This window comes from Merops nubicus, unplaced genomic scaffold (assembly GCF_000691845.1).
Source record: "Merops nubicus isolate BGI_N331 unplaced genomic scaffold, ASM69184v1 scaffold14058, whole genome shotgun sequence".
Classification (NCBI taxonomy): domain Eukaryota; kingdom Metazoa; phylum Chordata; class Aves; order Coraciiformes; family Meropidae; genus Merops; species Merops nubicus.
In genome coordinates, this window is record NW_008627920.1 from 13,900 (window position 1) to 34,463 (window position 20,564).

At 38.1% G+C, this 20,564-nt stretch overlaps 1 protein-coding gene across 1 annotated transcript in view; it reads right to left on the reverse strand.

Annotated features, from left to right (window-relative positions):
• Positions 1–557: 557 nt before the first annotated feature.
• Positions 558–20,564, reverse strand: part of LOC103778894 (calsyntenin-2-like) — a gene marked incomplete at its 3' end in the record, with an annotated part of 167,337 nt that continues 147,330 nt past the window's right edge. The window contains exons 7-10 of the mRNA XM_008946510.1: positions 18,603–18,752; positions 5,185–5,370; positions 1,372–1,620; positions 558–679 (exon numbers count right to left, since the gene is read on the reverse strand). Coding sequence (XP_008944758.1) covers positions 558–679; positions 1,372–1,620; positions 5,185–5,370; positions 18,603–18,752 — 707 coding nt within the window. The remainder of the gene's footprint in view (positions 680–1,371; positions 1,621–5,184; positions 5,371–18,602; positions 18,753–20,564) is intronic.

The window sequence follows — 20,564 nt, forward strand, 5'->3', positions numbered from 1 at the left end:
CCTTATCCTACTTAGAACTAATAAAGCTATGAAAGGCAAATCTTATCTCTTTAATAATAATTTCTTTGCAATATACTCTTCATAATAAGGAGAAATTACATACAGCACAGCAGATGAAAGCAGAAGTCCGCAGATGAGATTTACAATATATTCCAAATGCCTTTCTGTGTGTCAGCACACTCTTTATTGAAAAGGTTTCCATCATTTCCATTGTGCTGATAAAGTAGATTTTTTTTTTTTTAATGATAAATGGAAAACTTTTAGGGAACGATATGCAGTGTCATGTCTCTATCCATGGCTGAAGGATATAAACATCTACTTACTGTTTGAAATGACTCAATTAAAAAACCTAGTGCATAAAATGACTCAGTCAAGTTACTCATTTATCTGCTTTTATGTGGATTCCAATTACAGTCATAACAGTTACAAGTTGCGACATAATTGCAGCAGACTTCCGACTTCCCAAAGCAGCTATGTTGGGATTTAGGTTGTTCTCTTTGATTTCCAAAAGGGATGAGGGGCAGGATGGGTTATGGACAAGAGGGAAGCTGAGGTACCTGGTCGAGTTTCCAGTGGAACTCGGCGGGGCGGAAGGTGTCAGCCTGGTCGAAGTCCTTGCGCAGCAGAAACACCAGCCGGCAGTTGTGCACGTACAGGGCGTAGTGGTGGCGGTTCATCTCTGAAAGGAGGGACCAAGAAGGTCAGTCATCTGAATTAGCATCAACACTTTTGTTTAGGTCAATGTGTTTGAAAGCAATCTACACCTAAAAGAGAAAACCCAACCAAATAAATAAGTAAATAAATAGAATCAAAAGCAAACAAAAGAATTGACTTTTCTGAATATCATGGATCATTATGGTTTCAGGGAAGCCACACAGAGCAAGCATCTTCCTGAAACATGTTGTATTAGTTTTGTTGAGGGAAATGTTTATGTCCAAATTAATAAATAAAATCCAAACCAATATTTAGTCTAACTAGTTTCAATGAAGAATTAGAACTGTTTCCCAATCTAAACAAAACAAACAAACAAAAAAAAAAAAAAAAAAAAAAAAAACCCCGCCAAAAAAAAAAAAAAAAAAAAAAAGAAAAAAAACCCAAACCAACCTAACTCCATTATTCGATCAACCAGTTTCTATAAAATCTATATTTCGTTCTCTGCCAATAATAATTTGTGTAACCTGAAATATGCTCCCAAACTGTATAATGCTTGAAACTTAGTCATCAGTCCCCTCAATAAGCTGTTAAGTCAGCAATGCTTAGAGTGGCACCATTTGATCTCATTAAGTGTTTTTTCAGACCAAATTAAATGAGGAGAGATGGCAACACTATTGTTTTTATTGAAAACAAGATTTTTTCAAAAGACAGACTCACCTGTCTTGTCAGAGTTGCAGAGAATAGTCTCTTTCTCAGCTCTTAATCCTGGGCTAGGTCCGTGTTTCATCCAGAGAGTGATAGTGAATTGATCAGTTAAATTCTTTGGGACTATTCCATCTGGGATTTTTGCTCCTTGCTTTCCATCAAATTTAAAAATCATGTCGTTGTTATCCACGAGAAGCCCAGCTGTCCAGTTAGTTGTTGCACTGGGAGATGGTAACAGGTCAATGGCACCTGAGGAAGCTCCTGCAAATGATATGTGATGAATAATATGATGAGAGGCTGATAAAAAAAGATGTGAAGATTAATTTAATATAAGCCAGGGTTCTGAATCATACTCTTTATATTATGTTTTACTTTTTAATGAGCCTTCCTTACAGAAGCAACAGAAATTGCTTACACCATGCTGTATAATCAAAGGAAAAACCACTACCAACCTCAACAGGTTCTACTTTATCTGCCCATGTTTTTATGGAGATTTTGGAACCTCTTCCTGTTAGTGTGTGTTAATCGTGCCCCAAGAACAATTCCTGGATTATGTGTTTGGGAGATTTAGCTGGAAGAATAAATCCAAGCAGCATTCCAAGCTGCTCAGCCGTGTACAGACATGGCCTCAGAGCACTACAAACAGGATGCATCTGCAGGGGTTCCCAGGGAAGTCCCATCATGCTACTGGATTGGTGCTCTTCCACAATGTAGAGGCTGCTGCCCTTTTCTTCTAAAATGCTTCCAGAGTGATGCAGGAGCCACTGCACTAAGCAGATTTTAGACTGAGACCCCTGAGGCACCCCTTACATATTAAAATGTTTTTTTTTTCACAAGCAGCTTACAGAGTTGGTCCCGCTTTCTCTCCTCAGTCTGCACGTTCCTGCTGTAAACTTTGTGCCAGGATAAACACATCCTGATACTGTTTGCTGAACTGCACCAGACTTTTACCTGGAAGTTTATCATCCAAATAAACCCAAATCCAAATTATTACTTTTCAACCAGAGCAACAACTTTCTTTGAGCCTCCTGCAAAGCGATGCAATGCAGGATAAAGGAGAGGGCAGCACCTACCCTCTTTGCTGGCCCATGGACTTGTATCCTATATTCAGAGTTTCTATATTTCAATTTCCCATCTGCCATATGTGAGAATTATTTTCCTATTATTTTCTAATTGATCTACATTTACAGGGAAAGAAGAAAGCACTGAAGCCACCTTTCCACCATATTCTAGGCTCCTTAACTGCTTATGTTTTTTTAGTGAGATTTATTCTGGTTATGTTTTTGCAGTCCAAATTGTGCCTTATATATTCTTTTGTCTTTATACATTCTTTATTTTTTATTACTGTTGGATGACAAGGTGAAAAAATGCTTACTAAAATGCTTTGAGGCACAACACTAATAACTTCTTCACTTTGAAATGACTCAAGCATAATTTAATCATTTAAACTGCCCACCTTGACCGTCAAAGCAAGTACAAATCACTGGGTTACTGAAGAGTAGACTCGAACCATCAGTCATACAAAAAAAAAAATAAATAATGCACTGTCCTTAGCATCTGAATTCTCTAGATTTCCAACAGATGAATGAAGAAATGAGCACAGCATTTATAAACTGGGCCCTTAATTACAGAGAGACAATCTTGCATTTTATATAGCACAGATGAATGTTTGTCTGTAATTGCTCAGTTCTGCAGTCTCTGCAATCACACGGTGCTTTACTGGTAGAAAAAAAAAAAAATCAAAGTTTTCCTTTTCAAAGAATTTATTCATCCAACCATTAGATACAATAAGGTCATTTCTGGGAGAAAAGTGATTTGCAGAAATAATTTAACCTGCTTTCATAAGAGTTCTCTCTACATTAAGGATGGTAATAAACACTAAATACCAAAGTGTAAGCCAGTCCAAATGCAGTTCTGATGTCAAATTCATTGTCATTTACAACCCTTTTATCAAAGTCCAATTACAAGTTTCTATCCTGCCCGTGCTTCTCTATGAAGTTATGGAAACCTTGGCAGACTTGCTGAAAGGCTTTTGAGCAGCCTGGCTTTCACCAGCTTAGGCCTACACATGATGCAGACAATGAATTAAGATTGGACTAGTATTGGACAACATCTAGCTTATTCAGGAGAAAAAGAGACATACTTGAAATCCTCTTTTCTACTGCTTCAGTGTCAGCAGGTGAGGTAGTCAAGCCATGCTCTGCAAAGCTGAACTCCATAGACTTTGCACAGCTTTCCTCAGCTAAGGAATTCTGCACCAGCAGGTGGTGCATTCTATCACTTAGAATGATAATACTGCTGGATACAGTTGCTGTTAGTGTTTGATGTCAGTGTAATCATGTGGTGGTTTTGACCTCGTACATAGTGATCTGCTCTGAATGCTTGTACCAGCTGCACTTCAGGTCTCTAGCAGACGTAAAGCAATGCTCTCTTTGCTGCCAATGCAGGTTCTCAGAGGAGGAATAAGTACTTGACTCTAGCTATAACATATTATTTTTATTAAAATGATAGTATGTAATGAAATCAAGCCCCCAGTAGGTCACCTAGCCTTGCTCAGCCTCTCAGTTTTAATGTTATTAACATGATGAAGATGCATGCTGTTGGCAGATGGGTTTTCTCCCACATTTCTAGAGCGTCAGTCAGTTGGATAAAGATACAGTATTAAAATCATGATTGTTTTTGTAACCTTAACTAAGCAATGAAAATATTCAGATGAGAATGCTATTACTCCCACTCACCTTTACCTCTCACTTTCTCAGTCTCCACAGGTAATTGGTAATTGCAAACACAAACTGTTTTTCCCTGATAATTACCTTAATAATTTTTAATATTTTAGTAACACTAGCTGAAAATTTTAATTTACAAAATTATTTCTTAAAGGTTAGCCTGTTGATCTTAACATATCTGCAACACTGTTGTGTTGTGTCCCAGAGCACCCCAAACCAAAATCCATTCATTTAAATGGGGAAAAAAAAAAATTGTCCATTTGCTACTGTAGGTCAGACAGGTAAAGAGACACTCTGGAGCAGATGGGACTTGATGTTCCACAACATCAGGGCTTCAGATGAGGACTCTAAGAAGACAGGATTTTAGAGGAGGGAGACAGCAGATCTCAAAAGTCAAAAGAAAAGCAGCTTAATGTGTGGCCATTGCTTTGCCATACACATAATCCTAAAGTTACAAAACTACAGTAGTATTCTCAAATATTTAATCTACCTTTCAAAATTAATTTGTATCTTGACCAAGTTATCAAAAAAGGAGGAAAAGGAAAGAAAATCATTAGGAAACCTTTCACCACCAAGATACTTCTTTTCTGAAATTCCTGTTTCTTAAATGATTGCCCCAAATATGCCTTTATTTTTTGTTTGTTTTTACTCAGACACAGTACTTAGCAGTGGAACAGACAGCTGAGTCAGGAAGACTGAAACACGAGATGGAGATTCAATTCTCATCACATCCTGTGGTCTTCCTGTGATGGCAAATCTATACCAGAAATCTCACTACACTGTCACACCAGTACTAGTAGCAGAGGGAAGAAAGAGTGAGAAGGAGGTACAATGAGCAAGGAGAAAAACTAGAGAAGGGAAGGGGAGCAGGGGAGAAAAAAAACAAAAGTAAACCATGGTGAAGATGTGAAAAAGAATGAAAACAAAATGCAGAATGGAGCACCAGTCAAACATTAACACTCCTTTCATCTTCGTTGCTAAAATCAAAAATGAACAAAACGAGCAAAATTCACATCCCACATGCTTATAAGGCCACAAGGAACTGGTGCTTTATTTGGAAAAATATTATTACTGAACCAACAGAAAGCCACACCCCTACCGCATAATTTCTGCAGAGATTTTTCTGAGTAGGTTTCACGATCACAGCCCTTTCCAATGTAGTTGGTCTGTAGCTCAATGGTGGTGTGGATTGAGGAAACTGGCCCATCACATGTTTCTAGACGAATGCTGGGAAACAAAGGTATGCTGCCAGAACCAGGCCTGTATTCAATCCGTTTGTTCCAGTCTGGAAAAAAAACAAACCAACAAAAAGAACCAAGAATGATTAAAAAAGGGGAGTCATATAATTTTAAATGACATATTGTTCTCTTAGACCACTGTCAAATATTGAAAACAAAGGTTTGGACTTAGCATCAATAAGTTACTGCCCTAAAAAAAATGGATTTTGGCCCTCTTTGTGAAAGAGTGAAACAATACCACTGCTGCTAGAGTCGTACAAGCACAGGGCACATACCAGACAAGAAGTGTGGATCTCCAATGTCCATGTCCCTGTGACAGACTACAAGCCAGCTCTGTAGGGCTGGGGCTGTCTGCTGCGCTGCCTTCAGTCAGCTTTCACAGTTTTGTGATACAGAACAAATATCTCCAAGGACCAGGCTGTACACATCAGTCTTGCTGGACTGTGACCAAAAGCTAACAGAACACATCTGTAGTGCCACTCCTTGCCTTCAAATGTCTTACTAATTTGGTGAAGTATTAATGACAGGAAGCTAGAGCTGAGAGGACTACTCACACTCCAGCCAGATCTGACTAAGCTGTGGCTTTGTTTGCTCATGCAGGTGTCTCACAGCCCACAACATTTAAGGAATCACCTGCCTTAGCCAGCCACCTGGCCATGCCCAACATTCCTTTGTGCTGCTCAACTGAAGCATTTCATTTTAAAAATCCACTTAATTCTGATGTTTGCAGCCTGCTTCAGAGAAAACCCAAACAAGCAGCATTAATGAAAAACATGTATTTCAGCTATCTTTACAGTTTGCATTTTCATAGAATTGCAGAATGGTTTGTGTTGGAAAAGAATGACTTTGTCCAATGGCTCCACCATGGGCAGCAATACCTTTCACTAGATCAGGCTGCTCAAAGCCCCGTCCAGCCTGACCTGGAATACTTCCAGGAATGGGGCATCTACCACCTCTGATTTTTTTTTTTTTTTTTAGGCCAAGTTAAAAGAGGACTCGATAAATTGAAAAATTCTAAGTAAGTCCTGGAAGTCAATGAAACTTCTTACAGCAATGAGCAGAGACATATTTTCTAAATATCAATGGAAAGAACAGTAATAAAATATATACATATATATGCATTTAGTAGTTGAAGGAGTTAGGTGTTTTTCAACAGACCTCATTATCAGAAAGTTTGAAAAAAGATGCTCTCTCCCACCATCTTAAACTGGATTAAAAATTTTAAAGAAAATCTGGAAGCCCATGTAAAAATTTTGACATGTAGAGCAATTGTGAATCCCGAGTCCAGACAAAAGAGACAGGATGCCAAAAGTCACTGGTCTGCATTTGAAAATTCTGATTTTCCTCATGAATTTTAATCCAAATGGTAATCATGTAGCATTTTGTCCTCAAGAAGAATCTGAGACTCATGGAATATTCTGAAGGCATCTTTAGTATCTATTTTTACTAAAATCTTCAGGACTTGTACATCAGTGACTAAAAGACGACTATGACTACTTTATTGCTTGTGCACACATCAGCTGAGTTGCTATTTCAGTAGTAATTTTCAGGGAATAATATTCAGCCCATTCATTCCATATTAAGCTAGATTTGATCTGCAATACCGCATAATTTGTCTGCAACTGTCAACTTAAACAGTTCCCTTAGAATTTCAAGTATCATATTAGGCACATCATTACAATAACAGATTTCTTTTCCCTATCCATTCCAGAAACTTGAGGTTAATGTTTTTCCAATCAAACAAGAACAGCAAATTCTTTCAGATACTTAAGGTAAAAATAAAACAGTTTGATGTTTTGTATTCAAGCTAGTAATATATGGATTATTGCTCATTATAGTCTGTTATTCACCAGTCAAAACATTATATTCCTCTACCCAAAAGGAAAAACAAAGAGTCTCATATATATATGAAACATTTCTAACTATCTCAGCAGCTTTGAGGTTTCAGCCACATTTTCATTTCTCAGTTATATCAAATTAACTGGCACTCATGCAAGATATTCATTAGTGTATGTGAGATGTGACTGAATTATTAACTGGAACATATCTGCAACTGCACACTCGCCTCCAGTTATATGAAGAATGTCTTATAAAAAACATGCTATATAAAATGTCACTACTCACAAGGAAGAATAATGGAAGACCTCTGTTTTCTGCCACAAGAGCTGGAAGAGGTGTTTTGTTTCACAGTATTACCTTTCAGCTTGGTAGGAACAGTAATTTGTACCCAGAGATCATAAACTCTGAATGTTCTAAATCACTCACCTTTATCTTGGCTCTAAATTGTAAAACATCAACTAGACTTGAACTAGTGTCTTTGTACTTTGGTGCCCTGCAGCATCACACAGTACTCCTCATCCCAAATCCCACTAGCACTTCTTTCACTGATTAGTGCAGACTTAGGAAGTCTGCCAAGGAGTGCCTTTCCATGCAGAAGGTGTCCCCAGGCAGACACGAGGCAATACCTGTGTACGAGACACCCCTGTGAGAGCAGGACAGTTCTTAAAGGTAGCAATACTTCTTAATAAATGGCTTATTTATACAGTGTCTGTCCCTGCAGTATCTCAGCACCCTGAAGATGTTGAAGCTGAGGCCAGCACCCTCTGTATCTCACCATCAATAAAGTCAGTAACGTTGGCAAGTGCACAGAGATACAACAAGCAACACGAAGTAGTGCCAGTGTGAAGAGCTGATGAGAAAAACCCAAGTCTTTCATTCAGTTTTGAATGTGGTGAAGACTGTTGTGTAATTGCTAGATTAGCTAAACTGAACCAGCTTGCCTCCTCCTTTGACACACAATTAGCAGGCGACAGCACCACGCTGCAGTGCAAACTTAGAAAAGGAAGCCCTGTGTCCCCAGTAGAAGGGGAGGACTACTCCAATGGGAAAAGTTTGAATAAAACTAGCCCTGTTTAGTCCTGCAGAAGACTGCCTTTGTTTAGATTTTTAATTTGACAGGCTTTTGCTTGCCACCTGTGGTATAAAGCCCTTCAGACATAAAACAGCCTCAGCTGGATTATACCTACAGTGTAACAACATTAGAGTGTAAGTATCATTATGTCACGTTAGTGATTCAGATTTTACCTGAATTATAAAACAACTATGAAAACTTGGATCTCGATCTCTGAGGTACTCAGACTATTCCAAGATCAAAATGCATCAAACTTCAGTGACAGTTTGAGCCTTTAAAAGTAAATCCCAATACACTAAATAAATTTTAACAGAAGGACAACGTAAAGACTTTCACTGAACTCTACACTTAACTGTTTTGTACATGACCCTCTTTCCTTGTGATGCATGTATTATATTTGAATTCATTTCTGAGGCTTGATGACACTAATCTGACTTTTCCTTGGTGGAATATGGCACTCACATGTGCAGAGGCATGACTCCATTCCTGCCTCCTCCTGTATGTGTGTGGTCATAAACTTTGATTCCACCTCACGACATTAAAAGTGATGGTGAGGTAATGAAAGACAGTTGCAACACTACTCTTACTCTGCCAGTGAAATGCAAAACTTCTCTCATGTTGGACTGAACATGTGCATCTTGGCAGCTAAACGTAAGATCAAATTTATGTAGTGCTATTAGTGAGTCTCTGCAGGATCTCTACATGATAGCTGGAACATGAGGCTCCCAGAGAAATGTAACTGGTAGATCTTCTGCTTCCTCTACGGCATCTTTGCATCTGTCTTATCAGTGTAGGATGGATACTTGGCTAAATTATTCTGCTTCTTTTCTGTTTTGTTTTCTTTTTTAAAGATAAGCACTTCACAACTTTGCTGAAGTATTTTTTTATTAAACATTTTCCTCTCTATTAAGTTGAAAATCCTAAACAGTCTAGAATAAAAAAAAAAATATCAATATATACAAACCACTTCAAACAAGATCAGAAATGTCTCTGTAGTTTGCCAGAAGTACACTTATTTTCATGATTTATGAAACTCCTTGTATCTTAAAAGCAGCTGTCAGGCAGCTCTAGATGCTGTACAGTGATATTTGGAAGAGCAGTGCACTGTTGTTGCAAAACTACAATTTTCTTTCAACACCATGACTTTACTGGAAAGTGCACGTTGCCAGAATATCAGAGGCTGCAGCCACCTCAGTCCATGCCTGCTGCACAGCTCGGCACTCCCCACGTGCCAAAGAACAGTGCCCATCAGGTGTTTCAAAGAGGTACACACTTTGGTACTTGAATTTCTACTCTGAACTACAGATGAAGGAATTTTTAGTGAAACGGAGGGTAACAGTTGCTGCATCATTTCTCTTGGGCAGCATTCTCTTTTTATGTATGGACTTATAAATTGTGCCAATCTAAAAAAAAACCCACAACATTTCAAACTATTTTAATTTCCCATTTGGAAGAAAAACACAAAACCCCAAGGCATACAAAGCAATGACCTTACCTATTCTGCTCTTCTGTTTCCTGATTAACCCTCCTCAAAGTGTAAAAAAGGAAAATTTTTACCTGCAAACTAGGGTACCTCAGCCTTGCAACAGAGCTTTCAAGAAATTCTGAATGTTTCTTGACATATGTTACAGGTGAACAAAACTAAGTTAACATTATTACTTCAATGTTAATTACTTTAATGTTAAAAGTATATATTTAATGTTAAAATGGATCATTTGCTATGCTTTGTCAACTCAGAAGGCAAGTCAGAGAAAAGACTGGTAGTGTGCATACACCTGGCCCATTCTGAAATACCTTTGTTTCTGCAAAGATCCTAAACCACTTAAAATAACCAAGTCTGTTCAGGTTGCCTAAGCAGTGTCCCATTCATGAACTGATCATTTGACAAAGGACTGAATTTAGTAGGATGTCCCCTAGTTAACTGGTCACAAATCAGCCAGGAAGCATCCGCAGAATGCTGCATCCAGGATCCATCAATGTCACCGTCTGCTGCCCAGGATATGATTTTTGAAAAACAACTTGCTAAGTTTTAAAGGGTCAGGCAGTCACCACTGACAGCAAATAAAGCTTTTTTTCTTGGGAACCAAGTATGTAGCTTGACAACAGTTGCCACAACTCCTACCACTGCTGGCAGACATGTATTGTGCTGGGGAAGTTTGCTAGAAATTATGCCAAAAATGACACAAGAATTAAGTATCAGCTGGGAATATGCTTCTTGTGTGTGTCAAATAAGAAACACAACCACCATAAATAACACACACAAGTACCTTTTAGGATATTTTTTATTAAATTATATTACCCACTATTTTTAAGTTAGCATATATATGTTAACACACGCACATGTGTATATATATAAATACACATATACATACACATGCATATATACATAAATATGCACATATACATAAAATACAAACTTTTTAACCAACACTGGAAAACAATCTTTAAAGCTCTGTCCATTTTTTAAAGGAGAAAGATCGTTTCACATTCAGCACCACAAGCCAAATAACAAAAATTAACCCCCCTAAGAAACATTTCTGGGTTGGACAGCTAATCTACAAGCCAGTAACACACAAATGACAGGAGGGCTAAACCTAATGCCACGTACAAATTTAAACCCATTAGATATGATGAGTGACTTGCTAAGGAAATGAGAATCAGAAAGTCTCACTCCTTTGAAGCCTCTCCATACCAAAAAGAAGACTTGAACTACCTTCCAGAGCCCTGCTAAGGTATCTTGGTTTGCTAAGGGATTTGAATTCAGATCTCACCAGCATAAACAAACATCCATCTACACCTTTTCTTTCTGCAGCATGCTGACAGTTAAAAAAAAATAAAAACAACAAAAAAAGAGAGACAGAAATTTTCACTATGGTAGTCTGCTGTTGCAGGAGTTTGTGAACTGGAATGGAAGAGCTGTTGTGCCTCATCTAGTGACACTCAATACTCCATCTAGTGAGAAAACCCCAACCCCTAATGGTGCGTAATTATGCAAAATAAACATATAAGAATCTACAAAAATGGGAAATACATCATAGGTTAAACTATTATTTGTTTTGAGATTGGATCTGAAGAATAATAGGTATTTCCTGCAGCAAGCTGGGTGCCAGAGTCCCAGGTGCACTAACAAGCCCACATGAGCTTCCATAAGCCTCACCTGGACCTCCATTAGCCCCCATGGGCCAGGAGCTCTATTTAAGCTGACCCCCAGCACTTCAGTCCCGGTCTGACCTCTGCTGCTATAAGAGTGTTGGTCTCCAGATCAGCCCCAGCTCAGGTCATAGGGTCGCTTTATCCAAAAGTCAACCCAGGGACTGGCTTGAGGGACTGGCTTCATTGCTACAGACCTGCCCAGTGACCTGACCCTACCTCTCATCTATGGATTGACTTCCTGGGACCTGCCTCCTCACCATGAGGATCTGGGCTCTTGGCTCAACCTAGCCCTCATCTCTGGGTCTGCCCTGCTCACCTCAGCTGGATGAGGAGTTTGCCCTTGGTGATGAAGGCTCTGCTAGCTCTATTAGCCCTGCTCTTGTTGCTCCTTGACATGAGATTTAGATGTGGCTAGAGACTTACAATACTTTTGGAAGGGTAAATTACCACAAAAAGGTGTCACTATGGGAAGAGGCGGCTTCCTAGTTATCCCAGAGAACAAAAACTGTGATTAGTGTTTGGGTCCTGGTATTCCAAGGGATTTCTCTACTGAGAAGTATTCAAGGAGCTTCTCAAATTGCCAATGATGGACTCTGAAACTCCGTGTGGACTAGCTGCTGAACTCTATTGAATTGAAGATGTTGGCACTTGTGTGGACAGGCTGCAATTTTTAAGCCCCTCGTGCAAGAATATGTGGAATTCTTTGCGTGCAGGGGAAAAAGTTCCTAGGAAAAAGCTTCAAACCTAACTGGATGTCCTGTAGCACTTTAACTTTTGAGCAGAGGAAACACTAATGGAACCAGTAGCTGGCAGCTACATCTCAGAGGTAAGAAATTTATCAATGAAACGATAACTCTGTCAGTGAAAGTCAGACCTTGCAGGGAAAATTAAAAAAAAAAAAAGATTTTTTTTCTTTGTAGCTGTAAATGCAGAAAGGAGAATAGAGGAATAACTTCCACAGAGTTATGTGGAAATGAGACTCTAGTTAAATAAGTCTACAATGAGTGGTTTACTGGCATCAGTTAAGACGGAAGACAGGCTTTGGTATTTCAGCAGTAGCATTTAACAGAACTGCCTAAGGAAAGGGCAATCATGGGTTGCTTTGAAAATGTACACAGGGAAGTAACTAGTAAAGATCCTTGTGAATCTGCTTTGGGATTGTTGTTTGGTATTTCCATTAAGGGTCTTGGCACAAACCCAGGACTGTGTTAATTACTTCTGCCAGTGACAAAACTAGAAGGCAATTCTCCATTGGCTGTCAATCTAGGAAAAGGATATCCCAAGCACAGAATAAGATGACCTTGACAGTTGGTGTCATAGAAATACTGCTGTGTAGCAATGATATGAAATGCCAGCTCATGCTCAGGAACCTCGGCAAACTGCTGAGTCATGATGAAAAATGACACCCAGAAAAAGAGCTGATTCCATTAATTCAGTAACAGCATGTCCCTGAGCCACCAGTCTGATGTAGCCAGGCAAAAGAAAGGTAATCTTGAAATATATAAAGCACAGAGTTTCTAGTAAGAGGCTGTGGTAAAAAGAAAAGTGAAAACACCTTGACTGGAGTGTTCAGGAAAGATGTTTTCAGCTGTAATACATGCACAGCTGAGAAAAGGCAAGGATATATTGAAAATCAGATTGTAACAGGTATGACTGTTTTCTCTAACTGTCTGGTAGTCAAACAAAAAAAAAATAATGCTGATGCAAGTATGTAAATGAGTATGAACTTAAGTAAACTTGGAGCTCAAAAATACTCAGAAGTTAAATTAATTCTCATATGTCTGAAATGAGTATTTAAAGAGTGGGTATTCTACCAAAATGGTGCCATTCAAGTTAATAGGTGAACACAAACATTTTGTTAGGATTACCTTGGAGGAGGGATGTATGGCCAATGTATGCACAGCACCTCCCAGACTAGACTGGCATGAAAACTCCCTGTCTGGCAATACATCTCTTTTGTTTTTTAAAAATGAGCAAGTATCTTATAGCTAAGACAACACAGGCATTGCATTTTAAACTGCTAGGTATGTGCACAAGGAGAACAGATTTATATTTATTGCAGTAAATATTTGGGCCTTTAAAATTGTCCCTGAAGAGCAGGGATATTATTTTCATAAGCAAGGTTTCTGTACATGACCACTCTCCTCCAAATACCCAATTGCTTTAGGAATCACATTGCTCCTTGTTAAAAGCACTGACATCTCAAAAGCCAATACAGTTTTAGGCTTGCTCTGTAACTGGATTGTACTAGAAAGCCCCCATGAATACCATTCCAAAATCACTCTGCATCTACTGTAAATGGCATCCATGAATTGTGTTGACTCAGAAGCGATCTAAGATTACTCTGCTACTAAAATAAAAAGGTCCTGCCCTGCTCTGAACAAAAGAGATTATATTTCATTGGGAAAAGCAAGCTGATATGACCTGTACACGGCCTCTGAATGACTAGTCAACATTAAAGAGATGGTAAGAATGTGCCTTTTGGTGGTGGCAGAGCCCTAGATCACCCTAGTGAGCCCTATGTGCCTTGGAGAAAAAAAAGTAGCATGCAGTATCTTTGGTACATTAACTTTATTAAATATTTTTATGCTCTATTAGGTAAATAAAGAAATTTCTATTTCAAAACCAATGTTAAGCAAAAAGTCTTTAAAGTTTTAAGGAACATCTTTTTTTGAGATTTATTTTTAAGGAACTTCTACATTGTTTTGTTAGCTCAGGTAACGAGGTTAAGTGTGTATATGGCTTTGTAGGAGTTGAAGCTAAATGTAGGAAATATTTTCAAATTAGTAAAACACATTGGGCTGGGTGCTGTGAAATCCTGTCTTCTAATCACAGTCTTAATTTCCTCTTAAATTGGAGGTTAGTGAGCATTGCTTATTAAGGGCCACATTAAATCTGGCAGAAAAAAAATGAAGTCTCTTTGGTCAAAGGAGACAATGTGACCATTTCTGGGCTGTTGTTTTTGCTACGTATTTATCTCCTCAAGAAACACATTCAACCTTCCCTGTTTGTTTCAGAAAAGGCAAAGTCCTCTCATACTTTAAACTATCCAACATGGATAAAGCTCCACTGAGGAGCATTTTTTGGCTTATGCTTTAATTACAGCTTCCTGTCTGAAACTGGCTGTGGTTTAGAGAACAACCTGCCATTTGGTTTAGTTTTCAATAGCAGAGCAGACCTCAACTCATGTCATGGGGGCATGAGTCTGCCCTTCATTATTTGAGGTTAAACTCCTTATCTTCTCCCCATGTAGTACATCATTCACCAGAGGGGCTGATACAGGAATAATTTTAACTTTCTGCTGTCCTGCATCTTTCAGCACATTGTTTTAATTTTATTTTCATTTGTTAGCCCACTGAGGGGACAGTAACTTCAGTTCTATGAAGACTGTTCCTAAAAGTAGCAGAAACAGGAAAAGGCAATATTATGAAACCATAAATGAGCTACAGAAAACCTGGTGCAGATTACAGGTTTCTGACTCTGTTGAAGAGTCAGTTTCTTTAAATATTTATTGACATTTGCTACTGTGGTGCCAGAAGTCTGTCTGTTCTGCTTTAAATAAGGCAGAAGTAACTTTATAAAAATCAATATTTGTGACACTAAAACCACCGTAGAGAAAAAAGCCAGACTGGAAGTGAATCTACAGGAAAAAAATGCAGTGTCTAGTCTTTGTCCATAGAACTGAAACAAAAGTAGAGCCCTGGAGGGATGGACAGAACTCCAGGGATTGTGCTAATGATAACAGGGGTTTTCTGAGTCCGGAAACTCACTAATTCTGGTTAAAAACAAAAACCCCAAACCAAACAAAACCTGTAGAAATCCAAATAGAAAAATAGCTGGATTTGCAGTTGAAGTTATTTCTATTAGGGTGTAAGAAATATAAAGAAAAGCTAGATTATAATATTTTCTTCACATACCTGGCAGTAAGTGATCACTTTATTGTTGGAAAATCATGAAAATTAACACATACAGCATGAAGAGAATTGGTAGCATAGTTGTAAAACTCATTTGATGAAACTCACCAATGAGACTTTCCATAAAAGTTAAAAATAACTGATCAGGAAATTAATTCAATTCATTGGTTTATATTTTTAGCTTGCATTAAATGTCTATATGGGAATCTGTTTGGGTTGGAAGGGACCTTAAAAAACATCCAGTTCTAACCCCCCTGCCATGGGTAGAGACATCTCTCACTAGACCAAGATTTGCAAGGTATGATCCAACCTAGTCTTAGACACCTCTAGAGTGTATGCTGATTGTATCTCTAAGGATGGACATTAATAGTAGGGATGTAGTTCCTAGATTTCATGAAGACTTAAATGCTATTAGCCCAAGGGAATATTGTTTAAGGATAGTGCCTTGGCTTGTTGAGTCTTATTTGTTCTGCTATACATGTCAGTCATGTGAAGTCAGTCCCTAGAAGCAGGAACAATTTTGCACATTGTTTTATGTAAGCCTGTTCTTCCCTGTCCCACCCCTGCACAACAGAGGTTATTTGAAGGGCATCTGCATTGATACTTCACTGAAATTGTAACTGCTCAGTGTGCATTAGACTCCTACAATCTCTGTTCACTGTAGTCACTGACGGAACTGGACAGTATTTCAGACTACTGAAGCCAGTAGGTTTTAAGAACTATCCACCAATACTATAAGTGGAAATTCCAAATATGCAAGCTAACACTGAAGAACAAGGGAAAAAAATGATATACTGTGTTTTGGTAACTTCTGTATTAGAACCAAAGGCTTGGAATATTCATCTCTTCTGTCAATCAAAACATTATTGTACCTCCCTCGGTCATCTGATCTTTTCAATGATAAAATTACTCCAAAGAAGATGGAGCATACCTGCTGGCTGCCTCTTTGAGGGACAGCTAGAGTGACAGACACAGGGAAGAAAGAACACTATAGACATCTTCTGTTCCCAGTTTCCAGATTTCCCCTTTAAGCACTGGAAATACTACTAGTAAATTTTGGTTAGTTGTTTTTTTTTTTTTTTTTTTTTTTTTTTCTAGCAGCAGTTAATTTTTACAGATACTGGCTCAAAGTAGAAAATGACATCACCTATGTGATTATCTTCACCTTTAGCACTAAGCAGGCATGAAAAAATCTCATTAGGAGAAATGTAGAAATTTCTAGAAGCATTACCTTGCAGCTGATTTTCAAATTATAATTAATGATTTAATAATTGAGAGCTAAAGGCATATCTACCCAAGTGTTTACCTAAAGACCTTGTACCCTGAGTAGGCAAATAGTACCCACTTGCACTCTGTGCCATCTGACCTGGAGACGTGCCAGTGAACTGAAGCTGTTGCCTGTCTGACAGATGGAAAGGCAGAATTCCACATGGATGGCATGGAATATGCTAAAGCAAAACATACCGAGCTTTTTCCAATTTTTTACCTTGCATATAATAAGGGCCCATCACAAAACTTTCAGAGCAGAAGGGAGAAAGCATATTTGTGCTAAACTGCCACAGAAATAAACAAAAAGCCCAAATTCAAGCTTAATGAATACTGTCAAAGCATATCCTTTGCTCTTTGAGATGCTGTAGACAAACTGCTTTAAACATTATTTATTTTTTTTTTAAGAGTTGTTGCTTTGTAGATGCTGTTTACTGTTTTCTCACCATCACCCTAAAAATAAGCTGGCAGCCTCCTGTATGAAATACCTTGTGTTAACCAAACTATCAGCCATATAGCTCTGACTTCTAGATCAGAAGGAAATTAATTTTACATGCATAAAATAGCTGAACTTTATCTTTTCATTAAAAACTAAAATACTTGGTAAACAATTCACATAATCTGAGATGAACAAAGCATCAAAGGAAATTAAAACAAATAGTAGTTGAAGTAATTTCTATTACTTTTATTGTCTACCTGGTGGCTATACCCACCTGGACGGACCAGCAATGACCATCTGTCCTATATATGTCATGCTTGAATGATGAAATTATGACAATATTGGACAAGAGAAACATACAGTAAGGTATCTTTGCAAAAATGATTCCAGAAATAAAATACTGAAATGGAAATAACATGGAAATTTAAAATATCCACAACTTCACCCATTTTAATACAAATTCCAAGCAAATTTTGGAGTATGTCATTTGAGATGACTCCATAAAATAGAAACAGAACATTTCTACAATGTAAAGAGACCACACTGGTTTTGTAGAATAAATCATGGAGCTATGAACAATATCAGAATGTGGAATAGTTTATAAGCAATCTATTTTTTCTAATAAGAATGATCTTCAAAACTGGTGTGTGGGGAACTTTAAACATTTAAATGTGGTTCTGCTTTAAGTGAGGACTGTGAAAAATGGAATCATAATATTGCATTTATTTCATTACAAGGTCCTCTAGCCCAGGGCTTCTCATTTTACAAAGAAAACCTTTTTTTCTGTCTAAATGTCAGTCTGCAAATTCACCTTCAAATACAACAGTAAAACGGATTTTTTTTTTTTTCTTCTCAATAATCCTTTTCAAAAATTACAATTAGGAATGTCAGGTTAGTCCTGAATGACATCTGCATAATGTGATTACATCCAGTTGGTATTGTCCCTAATCCAGTCTTCATTTTCATCTAAATTCCTTACAATTTGTAGCATATACTTCTAGTATGTTGCCAGCTGTTTTTTATCCCACCATTTTAGACAGAACAGACCATATAGCCATACAATCTCTTCAGAAAATCAATGCTTAACTGCAATGTCTCAATATGAAGACAGTAATCAGGATTAAAAAATGCCTTTCACTCCCACTGGTTGAGTGTGCCTTGACTCATGCATGCACATGAAAACCAATTCTGTACCTAGAACAAGATAATCTGAACAACTCTGGCACAAGTGGGAAAACAGCCTTGTCATGGCAACTTCAAAAGTCTTACTTAAAGGAGTAGTGGGAGAAAGGCAAATCAGAAGTGGGTTTTTTAATGTTTCGGTACATTCAGACTAAATTATAAAATAGCTTCTTAGAATAGAAATCTTTCCTTTTTATCTAATCTGTTCTGACTAGAGAAGGAATGTGGCAAATGTAAACAAGTATGGTATTATCACCCATTTTCTTTACAGGTTTGGAATGAAGTAAGTATAAGAAATAGCAAGTGTTCTATATCACTGTAATAAGCACCCTGGTTTCCTTATTGTAAGGTGGAGAGAAAACACCAAAGAAAAGAGATTTAAACAACAAAAAAAAGTAAATTATTAAGCCTTACCTTGCCAGCCTGGCTTGCACACTGGTTTGACATGAACTCGTACTAAGACATCTTCTGTTGCATGTTTTTGCCCACAGTCAAAAGCTGTTACCATTATCTCATACTGGTGCTGTTTATCATAGTTCAGTTTCTCAGTGTTTCTGATGTTACCTAATGATTTAATATAAGAACATCCAGAAATTACTTCTTGTATAAGCACATACAGACTGTAACATTTGGGTCCAGTTAGGTTCTTTGTGACCAGAAAGCTCTTTGCAGCACATGAGACATCCACAGGCAGGACAGCTATGAGGGATGGGAAGTATTTTTGTTCAGTCCAGCAGTAGGTTTTAGGCAAATATAAAATGCTAAATATTTAATACAGGCATATCTATGTTAGAATATATCTGCTCAACAACACTTTCTAAAGTAAGTCAATCAGACTAATTAGCAGTTGCATCTTGAAATGCAAAGTATGTGGGTGCAATCTTTACCCACATCTTCCCAGAATATGCTGCTTTAACAGGGCAGCCACGTTCTGGAGATCCACTGCTGAACATCTTCCCAGCCTAAGTATCTGCCATTTTTCCCTAAAGCTCCCTTTGGCTGAGACACTTTTAGCCCTTGAATGCCTTTCCCTGATCTTTCAAACGTAACAAAAGCCCCAGAATCACCTGCTACATTAGAGCACTTCACAGCATTTGACATGACAACAGTTATCCCAGGAAAAATAAAACTCAGCATGAACAGAGATTATCTGATGAACCTGACACAGGCAGCAAGAAGCCTGTCTGAAAAAACCTGTTTCAAGAACATAGACTTTACAACTTCCACAAGGAAAGGGAGAGCTCTTTCTCAGGGTACTTCCTGCAGGACTGAAAGATTACCATGCAGAATGTTTTTCTAATTAACACATTCAGCAGTTTGTGTCCATTTGCACTGCAGGGCACTTCTTGCTCCAGTTTAACCCTCAGGCTGCCTAATAGGTTTTACACTTTTCCCCAGTACTGTTGGTTATACCATCTCTTTGAATGAGGGAATGTGTTCTAGAATTCAATAAATTTGGAATGATGAGCACCCAAATCCTGGTGTTCATTCAAATAGTGATCTGATTCCCACAGGTGCTGGTTAAAGTATCTGTTGTTACTGTGCTGGCCTTGGATGGGGTGTGGGGTTTGGTGTGGTTTTTTTCATTCAGATGAATGAGAGACAGGAAACTCCTGAATTCTTTCACCAACTCTACATTAGTTTGACAAGTAAAAACTTTTAGCAGATGTCTTTGATGCACATTAGAGACAGGTGAAAGCAGACAGGAAACTCCTGATTTCTTTCACCAACTCTACATTAGTTTGACAAGTAAAAACTTTTAGCAGATGTCTTTGATGCACATTCCTTACCTTTTCAGAGCCCAATGCTTTTCTGACTTCTACATTAAAGCTAACTTTAGTAGTTAAATTGAAACTGGTGCAAAACTTTCAGGGCCAGGCCTGAAACAAGGCTGCATTTGCAATTATCACCATCTTCTGGTTCAAAACCTGTAGTTTAAATAGACCCTTGCATCTGCAGCTATAAATCAGCCCAATACCCCATTTCTGTGGACTCTGAGCCTTTACTCCTCCCTTTCTGAGCAGGGCATAGAGGGGGACAAGCCCTATCACTAGCTTTGTCTCAAGAGGAGAAGCAGAAGGGCCTGCTGAAGGCTAACAGAGAAACAGTGCTTGTCCTACAGCTTTCTTGGTTGTGTTTCAGGCACCTCACCTTGCCAGGCATTTTCAATTCTGCCATGTAGATAGCTCTTCTCATCAGAAAAGCAAATGCATAATGATATCAACTACTTCATTATTTTTGAGTTTGTAATTAGCAAAAGAATTTAATGTAACGATTTTACTATCTTGAGCTGCCTGATTAGTACCTGCATAAGAGGATTTAATAAAAAACTGCCACTGTATATTTAACTATTAATTTAATACCTGTTCATATGCT